Source organism: Otolemur garnettii, unplaced genomic scaffold, assembly GCF_000181295.1.
Source record: "Otolemur garnettii isolate 467f Iridium unplaced genomic scaffold, OtoGar3 scaffold00276, whole genome shotgun sequence".
Lineage (NCBI taxonomy): Eukaryota > Metazoa > Chordata > Mammalia > Primates > Galagidae > Otolemur > Otolemur garnettii.
The window spans coordinates 290230-306212 of NW_003852671.1; the positions used below are offsets into that span (position 1 = coordinate 290230).

General features: G+C 48.4%; 1 protein-coding gene across 1 annotated transcript in view; it reads left to right on the plus strand.

The window, feature by feature from the left end:
• Positions 1–12256, plus strand: part of SALL2 (spalt like transcription factor 2) — a 15358-nt gene extending 3102 nt beyond the window's left edge. The window contains exon 2 of the mRNA XM_003803033.3: positions 9303–12256. Coding sequence (XP_003803081.1) covers positions 9303–12256 — 2954 coding nt within the window. The remainder of the gene's footprint in view (positions 1–9302) is intronic.
• Positions 12257–15983: the final 3727 nt, after the last annotated feature.

Here is a 15983-nt window from a genome sequence, read left to right on the forward strand (position 1 = left end):
AACCCTGGCCCGGCGCAGTGGCTCAGGCCTATAATCCTAGCACTCTGGGAGGCTGAGGCGGTGGATTGCCTGAGCTCGCAAGTTCAAGATCAGCCTGAGCAAAAGTGAGATCCTCTCTCTACTAATAATAGAAAAACTGAGGCAAGAGGATCACTTGAGCCCAAGTTGTAAGTTGTTATGAGCTATGACACAATGACACTCTACCCAGGGTGATAGCTTGAGACTCTGTCTCAAAAACAAACAAACAAAAACCCTCATGTCTGCAATAATCTAAGACATCACCAAGAAACAGTCTGAAAAAAACCTATTTTCCAGCCCTGTTTTTGCTCAGCTTCCCTGACCAGAACAGCAAAATCTAACAGAATAGTTATTGCACATAGGTAACCAGTAGGAAATAGTCTATTTAAAAACTCTGGAGAGAAAAAAAAAATTTCTCTCTCCCCTACAGAGTCTAGAAATCTGGATTAGAGAACATAAGGGATGTGACTGGGGAAAATGCAAACTAGTACATCTGGGAAATAAAGGAACAATCAGAAACCCAGATATTTAGTGAGAAGGAGAAACCAGGACAACAGCCAAACATATCTAAAAGGAGAGAGGGGAGTACTTTCGATGGAAGTTGGCAGACAGCAAGACCAGCAAAAGAGGGAAAGAAGGCAAAAATAAAGTTTTTTGGTTTTTTGAGAGAGTCTAGCTCATAGCAACCTCAGACTCTTGGGCTCAAGTGATTCTCTTGCCTCAGCCTCCTGAGCAGCTGGGACTACAGGTGCCCACCACAACACCCGGCTATTTTTACAGATAGGGTCTTGCTCTTGGTCAGGTTGCTCTTGAACCCATGAGCTCAGGTGATCCACCCACTCAGTCTCCCAGAATGTTAGGATTACAGACTTGAGCCCCTAGGGCGCCTGGCCAAAAGTAGGGTTTTTAGGGCTCTTTTCTCTTTACCTTTGGAAATGGAAAGCTTCATCTCTCAGGGCAATTGAGCCCTGGGCCACTTAGCCCTAGATATCCCCAAGTATAGAATCACTCAGACTTAACACAAGAGAGCACTGGATAAGCAAGGCGAAAACTTGGTTTTCATTTCAGCTTAGACCTTGAAGGCAAGTCCTTTCCTTGCCCAGGGTTTCAACTTTTGACCTTTAATAGTAACATTCATTGTGGCTCAGTGAGTAGGGGACCAACTCATACCGAGGGTGGCGGGTTCGAACCCGGCCCCAATCAAACTGCAACAACAACAAAAAATAGCCGGGCGTTGTGGCACGTGCCTGTAGTCCCAGCTAGTTGGGAGGCTGAGGCAAGAAAATTGCCTAAGCCCAGGAACTGGAGTTTGCTGTGAGCTGTGACACCACGACACTCTACCAAAGACAACAAAATGAGACTCTGGCTCTCTACAAAAAAAAAAAGTAACATTCATCACTAATATTTGTGGAACATTTAAGTATTGTACTAGGCTCTTTTATTTCTTTATTTTTATTTATTTTTTTGAAACAGAGTCTCACTATGTTGCCTCAGGTAGAGTGCTATGGCATCACAGCTCACAGCAACCTCTAACTCCTGAGGTTAAGAGATTCTTTTGCCTCAACCTCTCAAGTTGCTGGGACTACAGGAGCCGGTCACATGCCCAGCTATTTTTGTTATTGTTGTTGTTGTTGCAGTTGTCATTGTTGTTTAGCGGGCTCTGGCCAGGTTCAAACTCACCAGCCGTGGTGTACGTGGCCAACGCCCTAACGACTGAGCTATGGGCGCTGAGCCCTGTGCTAGGCTCTTTTTGCATTTCCTCTTTAATTCCTCCCAGCTCCCCTATTATTACCCCCATTGAATTTTTTAAAATTCTGTAGTAAAGTATATGTAACAGAATTTACTTTTAACCCGTTTTAACCCATTTTAATTCTACAAATCAATTGCATTAAGTACATTCACCATGTTGTATAACCGTTACCACTATCTATTTTCCAGAACTTTTTCATCATCAAACAGAAACTCTGTATCCATTAAACAATAAATCTCCATACCCCCATTCCACACAGCCCGTGTTAGTCTCTATTCTGTTTTCTGTCTCTATGAATTTACCAGTTCCATATTAATTTTTTTAAAAGTTCATCCATGTTGTAGCATGTATCAGAATTTCCTTCCTTCTTATGGCTGTACATCCATTTTTTTTTTTTTTCACTTTGTTGCCCTTGGTAGAGTGCCCTGGCATCACAGCTCACAGCAACCTTCAGCTGTTAGGCTTAGGCAATTCTCTTGCCTCCGCCTCCCAAGTAGCTGGGACTATAGGCACCTGCCACAATGCCCGACTATTTTTTTATTGCAGTGGCCAGGGCCAGGTTCAAACCCGCTACCCTTGGTATATTGGGGCTGGAGCCCTACTCACTGAGCCACAGGTCCTTCCTTGTACATCCATTTTGAAAAGAGAAATCCAACTCCTCACTGCTAAATTTGACTGGCTTACAACTAATTAACTAAATAAATAATAAGTAAATAAAATAAATTCAAGTTTTGGAAAGATTAAGAAATTTTGCCAAGATCACAAAGATTAGAAAGTATGAGAACTGGGACTTTAACTCAGTTCTGAATCACTATATACCATGAAAGGGTCAGGTCGTTAAGGTCTTTTCCAGCTTCAACCTGGTATGAATCCATGTTAAATGTTGAGTCCTTCAATGTCAGAAAAAAATTTCCATTAAAACTGGTGGTGCCTATGGCTCAGTGAGTAGGGCACCAGCACCATATACCAAGGGTGGCGGGTTTGAACCCGGTCCCAGCCAAATTGCAACAAAAAAAAATTGCCGAGTGTTGTGGCGGGCACCTGTAGTCCCAGCTATCGAGAGGCTGAGGTGAGAGAATTGGCTAAGCCCAAGAGCTAGAGGTTGCTGTGAGCTGTGACACCAGGGCACTCTGCCAAGGGCGACAAAGTGAGACTGTAAAAAAAAAAAAAAAAAAAAAGCACCTGTGGCTCAAAGGAGTAGGGAGCTGGCCTCATATACTGGAGGTGGAGGGTTCAAACCCAGCCCTGGCAAAAAAACTGCAAAAAAAAAAAAAAAAAAAATTAAAGGGTGGAGCCCGTGGCTCAGTGAGTAGGGCACTGGCCCCATATACCAAGGGTGGCAGGTTTAAACCCAGCCCCACCAAACTGCAACAAAAAAATAGCCAGGCATTGTGGTAGGTGCCTGTAGTCCCAGCTACTTGGGAGGCTGAGGCAAGAGAATCGCCTAAGCCCAAGAGCTGGAGGTTGCTATGAGCTGCAATACCACAACACTCTACTAAGGCAACAAATTGAGACTCTGTCTCAAGAAAAAAAAACAACCTTTTCTATGTCTGCTCTAAACATTCATATTCTGGAAACAAATATATTTTTCTCAGTAATTAGGTGTACAAATCATGGTGCTTTTTAGTCTACTGTATTGCATAGGCCACAGGTGCAGCAGTAGGTGTGAGTGCCAAAGGATTATGTGTGTGCATTCAGGAGAGAGAAGTGAGGAAGAGATGGTATATATCCCTAAGAAGTACTCTATAGCAGTAGTTACAAAATCAATTCATATTTATGGAAGCTACCAATTAGCTTTGATCTAATGTTAACAGCAAGTAAGTTTAGGCAAGTCCTTATACAAGTGTGCCTTGCTTCCTTAATGGCTGGATGATGCCTGAACTCTGTAGAACAAAACCTTTCAGCTTGCAATTAGAATTATGGCTAAATTACTGATGAAAATGTTTAAAAAGGGCCAGATATAGTGGCTCACACCTGTAATCCTAACACTCTGGGAGGCCGAGGCCAGTGGATTGCCTGAGCTCACAGGTTCAAGACCAGCCTAAGCCAGAGCGAGATCCCCCATTTCTAAAAATAGCTGCGTGTTGTGGCCGGTGCCTGTAGTCCCAGCAACTGGGGAGACTAAAGCAAGAAAATCGTTTGAGCCCAAGAGTTGGAGGTTGCTGTGAGCTATGAGGCCACAGAACTCTATCAAAGGTGATAAAGTGAAACTGTCTCCAAAAAATAAAATAAAAAAAAATTTAAAAAAATATTAAAAGAAAGAAAGAAGTGCCACTCAAGGTGTACATACCTGGGGAAGGCAAGAGATTAGTTTAAGTGAAGCACGGTGGCTCATGACTGTAATCCTAGCACTCTGGGAGGCTGAGAAAGGTGGGCTTGCCTAAGCTTAAGAGTTCAAGATCAGCCTGAATAAGAGTGAGACCTTGTCTCTGAAAATAGCCAGGCATTGTGGCAGGTGCCGATAGTCCCAGGCTGAGGCAAGAGAATCACCTGAGTCCAAGAGTTTGAGGTTGCTGTGAGCTATGGCACCATGGCACTCTACCTAGGGTGAAAAAGTGAGACTCTGTCTCACAAAAAGCAGACAAACAAACAAACAGTAGCTGAAGTTTCCATCCAGGTGTAAATTACATCAAATTTTATTTGTGGAAGCAGATTTTTCCCCAGAAAAGGATAGAAGTGAGCTAAAGTGTGGTTGTAGACCGAGTAGAGAGAAAGCCTGATGGGAAGATTTCGCTCTGAGAAGTCACTTTGCCTGTCCAAATTTCAGCCTTGTAAGCTTTGTGAGGAGCATGGTGGAGGTTTGATGAGAAGGGCACTTCTCTGACAACGTGGTTCTCACCCTTGGCTGTACATTGGGATCACCTAAGGAGCTTTACAAACATACTAATGCCTGAATAGTACTATTAGGGATTTTGCTTTTTCTTTTCCTTTCTTTTCTTTTTTTTTTTTTTTTTTGAGACAGTTTCATTTAGTGGCCCTGGGTAGAGTGTCACAGCAGTCTCAAACTCCTGGGCTCAAGTGATTGACTTGCCTCAGCCTCCGGAGTAGCTGGGACTACAGGTGCCTGCCACGATGCCCATCTATTTCTAGAGACATAGTCTTACTCTAGCTCAGGCTGGTCTTGAACTCTTAAGCTCAGGTGATCTGGCCTGGGCCTCCCAGAGTGCTGGGATTATAGGCATGTTCTTCACTTTGTTCTTTTCAACCATTCTCTCCCGAGCATAAGGCAGAAGTTTGATGGGGCACCAAGTTTGAGGGGAAGCCACCTGGTTTCCTTTTTCTTTGTCATTTCAGCTCTTGGTAAATTTAAACAAGCATGTCCAGGTCTTAGTCCTGTATCCACCCCAGACTTTGCATGTGACTCTGGATACCTTCATTCACCTTATCTGCTATCTAGGGACATCATTACCAGTTTAGTTTATTCCTGTGTTTGTGACTTCATTCATGTCTGTGTAAGAATCCTGCCCCCCTTTTTCAGGGTAGGCAGTGAGTGCAAACTGCTCAGAAGTGGAGGGTTCTTCTTACAGGTGGCTGTTGATCCATCACCTTTCACCAGGGACTAAATTTACCTTAAAGAAGCGTGTAGATCAAATTACGCATCAGAAAGCACGTTTCATTAAAGAGCAAGAAAGGGGACAGTGTTTCCCAGGAGAAGATGAAAAGAAAAGGATTTCTTTTCTTGTCAGAAGACTTGACAAAACAGCAACTGGATATCAAATGTTCAATGCTAATTAACAAATGCTTAGAAGAAAGCTTCTATCTGATTCCCTCTCGCTCACTAAGGCCAGAGAGCAAATGGCAGGTAGGAGCCACACAGGGCCCATTCTCTAGCATTAGGAAAGCCATATAATGTTGATATGCTTGAGAGAGCATGGGGCAGGAGTCAAAATTCTGAATGCTAGCATCTGTGAATTACTGTGTGAACTTGGAAAAGTCTCTTAACCTCTCCAAATCTTCAGTTTCCTTATCTTGAAGAAATAAACCACATTGCACTAATGCGTGACTTGCCATAAGTGAAATACACCCCCTTCTCCCTCATTTGTAAAGGTTAGACCTAGAAGCAAAGCCTAGCTGTTTAGAGCTATGATTCATAATTCTAAGTGGCTTTTGATTATCTGACACAATTCAGTAAAATGTCTTCAATTTAAAAACAGAGGCAAAATTTATGTTGAAAAGTAAAGTGGGGCTCAGTGCCTGTGGCTCAAGTGGCTCAGGTGCCAGCCACATACACCTAAGGTGGCGGGTTTGAATCCAGCCCAGGCCTAGCCAAAAACAACAATGACGGCTGCAACCAAAAAATAGCCAGGTGTTGTGGCAGGCGCCTGTGGTCCCAGCTACTTGGGAGGTGGAGGCAGGAGACTCACTTGAGCCCAGGAGTTGGAGGTTGCTGTAAGCTGTGATGCCGGGCACTCTACCCAGGGGGACAGCTTGAAGCTCTGTCTCAAAAAAAGAAAAGTAAAGTGGGCTCGGGGCCTGAAGCTCAAGTGGCTAAGGTGCCGGACACATACACCAGAGCTGGCAGGTTCAAATCCAGCCCAGGCCTACCAAACAGCAATGACAACTACAACCAAAAAATGGCTGGGCGTTATGGCGAGCGCCTGTAGTCCCAGCTACTTGGGAGGCTGAGGCAAGAGAATTGCTTAAGCCCAGGAGTTGAAGGTTGCTGTGAGCTGTGATGCCAGGGCACTCTACCCAGGGTGACAGCTCGAGGGTCTATCTTAAAAAAGAAAAAAGAAGAAGAAAAAGTAAAGAGCATGTTACTAATGTTACTAATGTTTTAATAATTAGGTTGTTTTAATAACTCCCCACCCCCCAAAAGACTTCCTATCCTTCACATATGCCCATGATATTAGCCAACATCTGACCTCAAAAATTAATAGGATTAACAAGCAACATAGAAAACAAATCGAATTTTAGTATGTGTATATGAGGTTACTTTATTTTATTACTGAGAATGTAAATTCTCTAATTGACAACATTCAGGACTCCCTAAGCTTTAAAAAGGCCCATTTGTACACATTCATATTATTTGTCAAAGTTTTGCAATTTTGTTTTTTTGTCCCTACAATATCTCTCTAAGGAAGATAGTTCAGTTACAATATTACTACTTTATGAAAAGGGAGATGGTGGCATAGCATGATGTGACTGACCACCATGCCTCAATTTACCAGCTGGGCAAGAATGGAACTGGAATTAGAACAATGTGGGTTGGCTCAGCACCTGTGGCTCAAGTGGCTAAGGCGCCAGCCACCTACACCTAAGGTGGCAGGTTCGAATCCAGCCCAGGCCCGCCAAAAACAACAATGATGGCTGCAACCAAAAAATAGGCGAGCATTGTGGGGGGCGCCTGTGGTCCCAGCTACTTGGGAGGCTGAGGCAGGAAACTCGCTTGAGCCCAGGAGTTGGAGGTTGCTGTGAGCTGTGATGCCACAGCACTCTACCCAGGGTGACAGCTTGAGGCTCTGTCTCACCACCACCAACAACAAAAGAACAATGTGTGTACTAATGTCTAGGCAAATCACAAAACCAAGGACTTATGCTCACTTCCTGCATACAAGATAAAGTATTTTAGGAAGTGGGAAATCTTTTAGGGCTCATTTCTATCTGGGCATAGGTGCTTATGGCCTATAATCGCAGCACTTTGGAAGGCTGAGGCAGGAGGACTACTTGAGGCTAGAGGTGTGTTAGAGGCTGCAGTGAGCTACAATTACATCACTCAACCTGAGTGACAGAACAAGACTCTGACTCTAAAAAAATAAGAAAGAGGAAGGAAGGAAGGAAGGAAGGAAGGAAGGAAGGAAGGAAGGAAGGAGCCAGCAGGCAAGCTGATACGGTGGCAAGCACGCCTATAAAAAAAAAAAAAAAGACTCATTTCAGGGTAAAAAGGGAATGCAGCCTACCTGGTCCAGGAGGCATCGTAGCCTTACTTATCCTTTCTGAATAGGGGGCTGTCTCTGTAGTGGTGAGCCAGCTTTGAAACCAGGTTGAGGCTGAAAGGGGTTTTAGACAATGAAAGGCTGTCTAGTAGTGCCTACTGCATTTTCCTCATTGTTTCAGGAGAGCTTTCCTTCCCCCAGTTAGAGCTGGGTGGGCCTCCCTAGGCCCCCCACAGGCTACTATCTCTCTAAACCCACTACCTTAACTGTGCTAGTGTGGGAGTGTGGCCAGAGGAGAATAGGGTACGTGAGAAGGTAGTAAGAGAAGCCTTCTCAAATGAGCATGAACTCTGTACATTAGGTTTTGGCTGGGTGATCTCTGAAGTAGCTTTTACATTCAACTATTATTCTTGGGGCGGGGGGAGGGGGGGGAGCAGAGAGACGTAGTGTGCTGCTGAGAGGAGTCCTGAAATGATGTCCTTGTAAATTCTTCCTTGCAGCAGCCCACCCTGAGAAACTTCGTGGAGAGATGGGAGTAGAGAATTTTGGGGTGCGTGCTGGTGAGGAGGGAATGTTCTGAGCTCCCTCTTCCCCTCTGGTCTTCAGACCTCTGGAATCCACATTTTCCAGGCGCAGAGGATCCTTTATCCAAAGAAAAATAAGAGAAGCCTATCGCCTTGCTCTATTGAGCAGGGTTACGATTCCCACTGTGCCCCTTGAGTCTACGGGAGCGGGGGAGAGCAGGCCTGGGCAAAGACATCTGGAGATGGGGGGAGTTGGCCGAGTACAAGGAAAGGTGGACCCCCACTGTGCCTCACAGCACCTGTCACGGAGCCTCCGGAAACTCTCCTGGGCTTTGGGCTCCCGCCCCGCACCCCAGCTTGCGCTCCCCGCTCCCGCCTCCTCCAACTCCCGCCTCCCTCCCTAGCAGCTCCTCCCCATAAACTCCCCTCTTCACCAGCTCCTCCCCCATCTCCCCTCTCCCAGCTTTCTCGCTCCAGCTCCTCCCCTCCTCCGCGCCTCCTGGTTCCCCTCCCCCTCTGCCGCTGCTCCCTGCCCCCGCCGCTGATCTCCATCTCCGCAGTCTGGGCCGCTGGGTGCAGAGGCTGCCGCAGCCCGGGCGGCCAGCGCCGCCTCCCTCTATCCTAATATCCATTGTCTGCCACCCCACCTGGGCCTCCACTTCCCTCCCCCACAACCATGGCGCAAGAAGCTGGGAGGAGCCCTCGTCTCGGGGGGCCCTGCGGGGAGCCTGCGGAGCTCAGAGGTGCGGTAGGGTCCGGCCGGGCAGGCGTGGGGGCGGAGGGGATGCACTGGGATAAGGACTTTCAGTGGGCGGGATAAAATGCACGATTCTCTACATAGGCCCCTCACCTCACACCCATTCCTTGCACTTGCTGGTGTCCTGGGGAAGGGAGGGTGACAGAGGAAAGGAGTAGCATGCTCTTGCCGCCCCCCACCATCCCATGCAGGGGTGTCTCCTGTCCATGAGGGTTAGGATTGAGCTCTATCTAGTCTTCTGCATGGCCTGATGCTGAGCTCATTTCCCCACCCCCAACTAGCGGTTACTGGGCTCTGGGCTCCTTGTGAATTAGAGCCTCTGTATACCCAACCCCACCACACCACCCACGCGCTCTCTCTCCTTGTCTTCTCCCCAGGTGATGCTAGCGAGGAGGACCACCCTCAAGTCTGTGCCAAGTGCTGCGCACAATTCACTGACCCAACTGAATTCCTCGCCCACCAGAATGCATGTTCTACTGAGCCTCCTGTAATGGTGATAATTGGGGGCCAGGAGAACCCCAACAACTCTTCAGCCTCCTCTGAACCTCGGCCAGAGGGTCACAGTAGTCCCCAGGTCATGGATACAGAGCACAGCAATCCCCCCGATTCTGGCTCCTCTGTGCCCACAGATCCCACCTGGGGCCCAGAGCGGAGAGGAGAGGAGTCTTCAGGGCATTTCCTGGTCGCTGCCACAGGTACAGCGGCTGGGGGAGGCGGGGGCCTGATATTGGCCAGTCCCAAACTGGGAGCAACCCCATTACCTCCAGAATCCACCCCTGCACCCCCTCCTCCACCACCTCCCCCTCCGCCCCCAACTGTAGGCAGCGGCCACTTGAACATTCCCCTGATCTTGGAAGAGCTTCGGGTGCTGCAGCAGCGGCAGATCCACCAGATGCAGATGACCGAGCAAATCTGCAGGCAGGTGCTGCTGCTTGGCTCCTTAGGCCAGACGGTGGGCACCCCTGCCAGTCCCTCAGAGCTACCTGGGACAGGAACAGCCTCTTCTACCAAGCCTCTACTACCACTCTTCAGCCCCATCAAGCCTGTCCAAACTGGCAAGACACTGGCATCTTCCTCCACCTCCTCCTCCTCTTCCTCAGGGGCAGAAACACCCAAGCAGGCTTTCTTCCACCTTTACCACCCACTGGGATCACAGCATCCTTTCTCTGCTGGAGGGGTTGGGCGAAGCCACAAGCCCACTCCTGCCCCCTCCCCAGCCCTACCAGGCAGCACAGATCAGCTGATTGCCTCGCCTCATCTGGCATTCCCAAGCACCACTGGACTCCTGGCAGCACAGTGTCTTGGGGCAGCCCGAGGCCTTGAAGCTGCTGCCTCCCCAGGGCTCCTAAAGCCAAAGAATGGAAGTGGTGAGCTGGGCTTTGGGGAAGTGATGGGTCCCTTGGAGAAGCCTGGTGGAAGGCACAAATGCCGCTTCTGTGCCAAAGTATTTGGCAGTGACAGTGCCCTGCAGATCCATCTTCGTTCCCACACGGGTGAGAGGCCCTATAAGTGCAATGTCTGTGGCAACCGCTTTACCACCCGTGGCAACCTCAAAGTGCATTTTCACCGGCATCGTGAGAAGTACCCACACGTGCAGATGAACCCACACCCAGTGCCAGAGCACCTAGACTATGTCATCACTGGCAGTGGCCTGCCTTATGGTATGTCCGTGCCACCAGAGAAGGCAGAGGAAGAGGCAGCCACTCCAGGTGGAGGTGTTGAGCGCAAGCCTTTGGTGGCTTCCACTACAGCACTCAGTGCCACAGAGAGCCTGACACTACTCTCCACTGGTGCAGGCACAGCCACAGCTCCAGGGCTCCCTGCTTTCAATAAGTTTGTGCTCATGAAAGCAGTGGAGCCCAAGAGTAAAGCTGATGAAAACACTCCTCCAGGGAGTGAGGGCTCCGCCATCAGTGGGGTGACAGAAAGTGGCCCAGCAACCCGTATGCAGCTAAATAAGCTGGTGACTTCACTACCAAGCTGGGCACTGCTTACCAACCACTTCAAGTCCACTGGCAGCTTCCCCTTCCCCTATGTACTAGAGCCCTTGGGAGCCTCACCCTCTGAGACATCGAAGCTGCAGCAACTGGTAGAAAAGATTGACCGACAAGGAGCCGTAGCAGTGGCCTCTACTGCCTCAGGAGCTCCTACCACCTCTGCCCCTATACCTTCTTCCTCAGGCTCATGTGGACCTAATCAGTGTGTCATCTGCCTTCGGGTACTGAGCTGTCCTCGGGCCCTACGCCTGCATTATGGCCAACATGGAGGTGAGCGACCCTTCAAATGCAAAGTCTGTGGCAGAGCTTTCTCCACTCGGGGCAATCTACGTGCACATTTCGTAGGCCATAAGGCCAGTCCAGCGGCCCGGGCCCAGAACTCCTGCCCCATCTGCCAGAAGAAGTTCACCAATGCTGTCAGTCTGCAGCAGCACGTTCGGATGCACCTGGGGGGTCAGATCCCCAATGGTAGTACCACACTCCCTGAAGGTGGAGGAGCTGCCCAGGAGAATGGCTCTGAGCAATCTGCAGTCTCTGGGGCAGGGAGCTTTTCCCAGCAGCCATCTCAGCAGCCATTACCAGAAGAGGAGTTGTCTGAGGAGGAGGAGGAAGATGAGGAGGAAGAGGAAGATGTGACTGATGAAGATTCCCTGGCAGGGAGAGGTTCAGAGAGTGGAGGTGAGAAGGCAATATCAGTACGAGGTGATTCAGAAGAGGCATCTGGGGCAGAGGAGGAAGTGGGGATGGTTTTAGCAACAGCCACAGCTGGGAAGGGGATGGACAATAATGAGAAAGCAACTCAACAGTCTTCTCTGCCTCCACCACCACCACCACCACCTAACAGCCTGGATCAGCCTCAGTCAATGGAGCAGGGAAGTAGTGATGTTTCAGGAGGCCAGGAAGAGGGGGGCAAACCAGAGAGGAGCTCAAGCCCAAAGTTAGCTCTCACCCCAGAAGGGGAGGGCACCAGCACCACCTTGGTGGAAGAGCTGAACTTGCAGGAAGCAATGAGAAAGGAGCCAGGAGAGAGCAGCAGCAGGAAGACCTGTGAAGTGTGTGGCCACTCCTTTCCCACCCAGGCAGCTCTGGAGGAGCATCAGAAGACCCACCCCAAGGAAGGGCCACTCTTCACTTGTGTCTTCTGCAGACAGGGCTTTCTGGAGCGGGCTACCCTCAAGAAGCATATGCTGTTGGCTCACCACCAGGTACAGCCCTTTGCCCCCCACGGCCCTCAGAATATTGCTGCTCTTTCCTTGATCCCTGGATGTTCGCCTTCCATCACTTCCCCAGGGCTCTCCCCCTTTCCCCGAAAAGATGACCCCACGATTCCATGAGCCTGTTTTCTGTACCTGCTGCCCTTTGACCCAGGCAGCAGAAACTGAGAGCTCCACAGAAGGAACTCTTAAGATTTATGAGCCTTTATTTTTGTCTTCTCTGAGTTCTTCTATGCTGTGTCCCTAACGGCTTTCCTCTAGTCCCTTCTCAGAGCTTAGAAATTATTGTGCTTACAAGCGGATGGCCCCCAGAGGAATTTTTCCCCCTCTTCATTCTGAGGAAAATAGACTCTCTACAGCTTTCACATTCTCAAGGGGAACCCTCTTCAGTTTCCCTGGGGTGACCCTCCCTCTCCTCTTTCCTTCTCCCTTTCCCTTTGGCAGGTGCACCTGAGCACCCACATTTGGAATTGCAGCCCAGCCCAAAGGGGCTGCAGCTGTCTCTGGGGGGCACAGCACCACTCTTCTCTGGTGACCAGGTCAACCTGCAGGACTTCTTGTCCCAGGACCTTTTTGCTCAGCTGGTGAGGGTAGGTCCCCTATCTCTCTGGAACCAGTATGTGGCTTTCCTGTCAAGTGGCCTGCCCACTAAACCCTGGAATTCCACCTCCACTTCCACTGTCACTTCAAGCTTGGCCTCACCAGTGCTGTTTAGCCCAGGAACTATGACTGGGAAGGTACCTCCAACAACAGAATCCAGAGAGGCCAAGGAGAAGACAGCCCCCCCCACCCCATTTCAGCCTCCTGCCTCTCAGCACCTGAAAAGCCCATCATAGACAATAACAAACTGTACATTCCTTCTCCTGCCTCCTGCTCCAGAAGGTGCCGTCAGTGAAGATGTTCCAGTAATTGGTGGTTCACTCCTAGGAGGTAGAGAGAAGTGGAGAGCATAGGACAATTTTCCCAGCAAATCCCTCGATGGTCACATTAAGTAAGGCAAAGATGTTGGTTGGTCAGTATGCCAAGACACCTCCAGCTTACCATGCATCATGGCCTCTTAAAGTTGAGAAACAAGCTGATTTCTTGCCAACAGGTCTCCCATGGGATATTTTGGGAAATGTGAAGTTAGTTTTCCTATCTTTTAAATGAACATTGTTGGTGAGGGTGCTTGAAGTAAGGAGGGAGAGTTGAGGAATGCTGCTAAAGCATAGAACTTGCTGGGAACCTATATGACTACGAAAGGGACCTGATCAAAAGGAGGGGACTTCAAATTCTTGTGAATGTGGATATTTTCATGCATATTCTTTTGGGCTGATAGTAACATAGTGTGCAGCAGTGCACTAGAGATCATGGGGGATTTCCTAGCACTAGTGTGCTTCTAGTTTTAGATAACTCCGCCCATTATTCCCTGGTCCCTTGTATTTCCCCATCTTCCTCTCTCAAGATTCCTTTCCTCCCCATTTTGCCTATCCCTGAGCTGGGGCTGGTGTTTTTACCACTGTCTAGTTCTTAGAGTCCCAGACTTTGGGGGATGAGTTCCAGGTGGTATCCTCCCTGCCTCTCTGTCTTGTAATAAGATGTAGTATTTACTCTTAACATAGGATCATTTGGAACAGGAGTTCAGAGGAGGAGAGAGTGAGGGTTTGCTGTTGACTGATTTGAATGATGGTGTCTCCTCCAAAGTTGTAGGCTCCAGAGCTTCCTAACATAGTTAACTGTTAAGAGCAGACAGGGGAGATATTCATGTCTTTCCCTCCATCATTAAAGGTGTTTTGACCAAATATTTGTATTTCTCCTTATTTCATGATTAAATAGCCAGCTGGGGTGTGATATGGGCATTCCCTAACATCGAGACTCCTTTCCCACCATATCTCCTGCCAAAGCTGAACATATGGTGTTGAAATATTTAATTTATTCAGCCTTGTCCTGAAACAACCTTCAGCTACTGTAATTTCCTGGTGGAGTTTGTGTTCTCAAAAGGTAGGGACTTGTCCACTGTGCCCAGTCATTATTTATTTATTTATTTATTTATTTTTGGCTGGGGCTGGGTTTGAACCCACCACCTCCAGCATATGGGGCCAGCACCTTACTCCTTTGAGCCACAGGCACCAGTCGTTATTTAGATGTTTTCTCTTTGCCTAAATTTTTTTTCACCACCAGGCTGTGTTCTGCTTTGTTTTGTTTGGATATTGAAAGCTGTGTCTTTATCAGTCTTTTCCAAACCCCAGCCTAGCCTACTGACATCAGTGAATCTGTAGGAACAGTGTGAATTAAACTTGACGATCCTTGAGATCTGCTGGTACAATCAGAAAGAAAAAAAAGTAATCTAATAATAATAATAATCTAATCTAATAATCTCTACTGATAATATAAAGGAAGACTTCTACCATTAAGAATGCAGAGGAGAGGGCAGCGCCTATGCCTCAGTGAGTGGGGTGCCAGCCCCATATACCGAGGGTGGTGGGTTCAAACCCAGCTCTGGCCAAACAGCAACAAAAAAATAGCCAGCATCGTGGCAGGTGCCTGTAGTCCTAGCTACTTGGGAAGCTGAGGCAAGAGAATCACCTAAGTCCAGGAGTTGGAGGTTGCTGTGAGCTGTGACGCTACAGTACTCTACGAAGGGCAATAAAGTGAGACTGTCTCTAAAAAAAAAAAAAAAAATGCAGAGGAAAGCAGAGCCTGAGCTCTGTGGGTAGGGCCACAGCCCCATATACCGAGGGTGGTGGATTCAAACCCAGCCCCGGCCAGCTAAAAAACAGCAGTGGCAACTGCAAAAAAAAAGCCAGGCGTTGAGGTGGGTGCCTGTTGTCCTAGCTGCTCAGGAGGCTGGGGCAGGAGAATCCCTTAAGCCCAAGAGTTGGAGGTTCCTGTGAGCTTTAACACCACGGCACTTTACCAAGGGTGACAAGTGAGAATGTCTCAAAAAAAAAACTATAACCAAAAAATAGCTGGGCGTTGTGGCGGTTGCTTGTCGTCCCAGCTACTTGGGAAGCTGAGGCGAGAGAATCTCTTAAGCCCAAGAGTTGGAGGTTGCTGTGAGCTGTGACACCAGCACACTCCACCCAGGGCAACAGCTTGAGACTCTGTCTCAAAAAAAAAAAAAAATGTAGAGGAAGGCTCTAGTGCCTGTAGGTCAGAGGCTAGGGTACCAGCCACATACACTGGAGGTGGTGGGTTTGAATCCAGACTGGGCCAACTACAACCAAAAAATAGCCAGGTGTTGTGGGAGTGCCTGTATTCCCAAGCTACTTGGGAGGCTGAGGCAAGAGAATTGCTTAAGCCTAAGACTTTGAGGTTGCCATGAGCTGTGATGCGACGGTACTCTACCAAGGGTGACATAATGAGACTCTATCTCAAAAAAAAAAAAAATGCAGAGGAAGCATATGAGCACACAGGGGTAGGTGAAATTTAAAAAAAAATTATTTTCTCCTAGAGACCGAGTCTCACTTGGTCACCCAGACTGGAGGGAAATGGCATCATCATAGCTCACTGCAACCACCAATGCCTGGGCTCAAGTGATTTTCCTGCCTTAGCCTCTTAAATAGATGGGACTATACCAACCACTATGCCCATTTAATTTTTTCTAGTTTTAGTAGAGACAGTCTCACTCTTGGTCAGACTGGTCTCGAACTCCTGAGCTCAACTGATGTTCCTACCTTGGCATCCCAAATTAAAGGTGTGAGCCACCATGCCTGGCCCAAAAGATGGTATTTTTTTTTTAAATTTTGTATCTCCACAACATAATAGAGATTTTTTTAAGAGCCTTTATTTGGCTCGGCGCCTGTGGCTCAAGCAGCTAAGGCGCCAGCCACATACACCTAAGGTGGCAGGTTCGAATCCCCAGCCC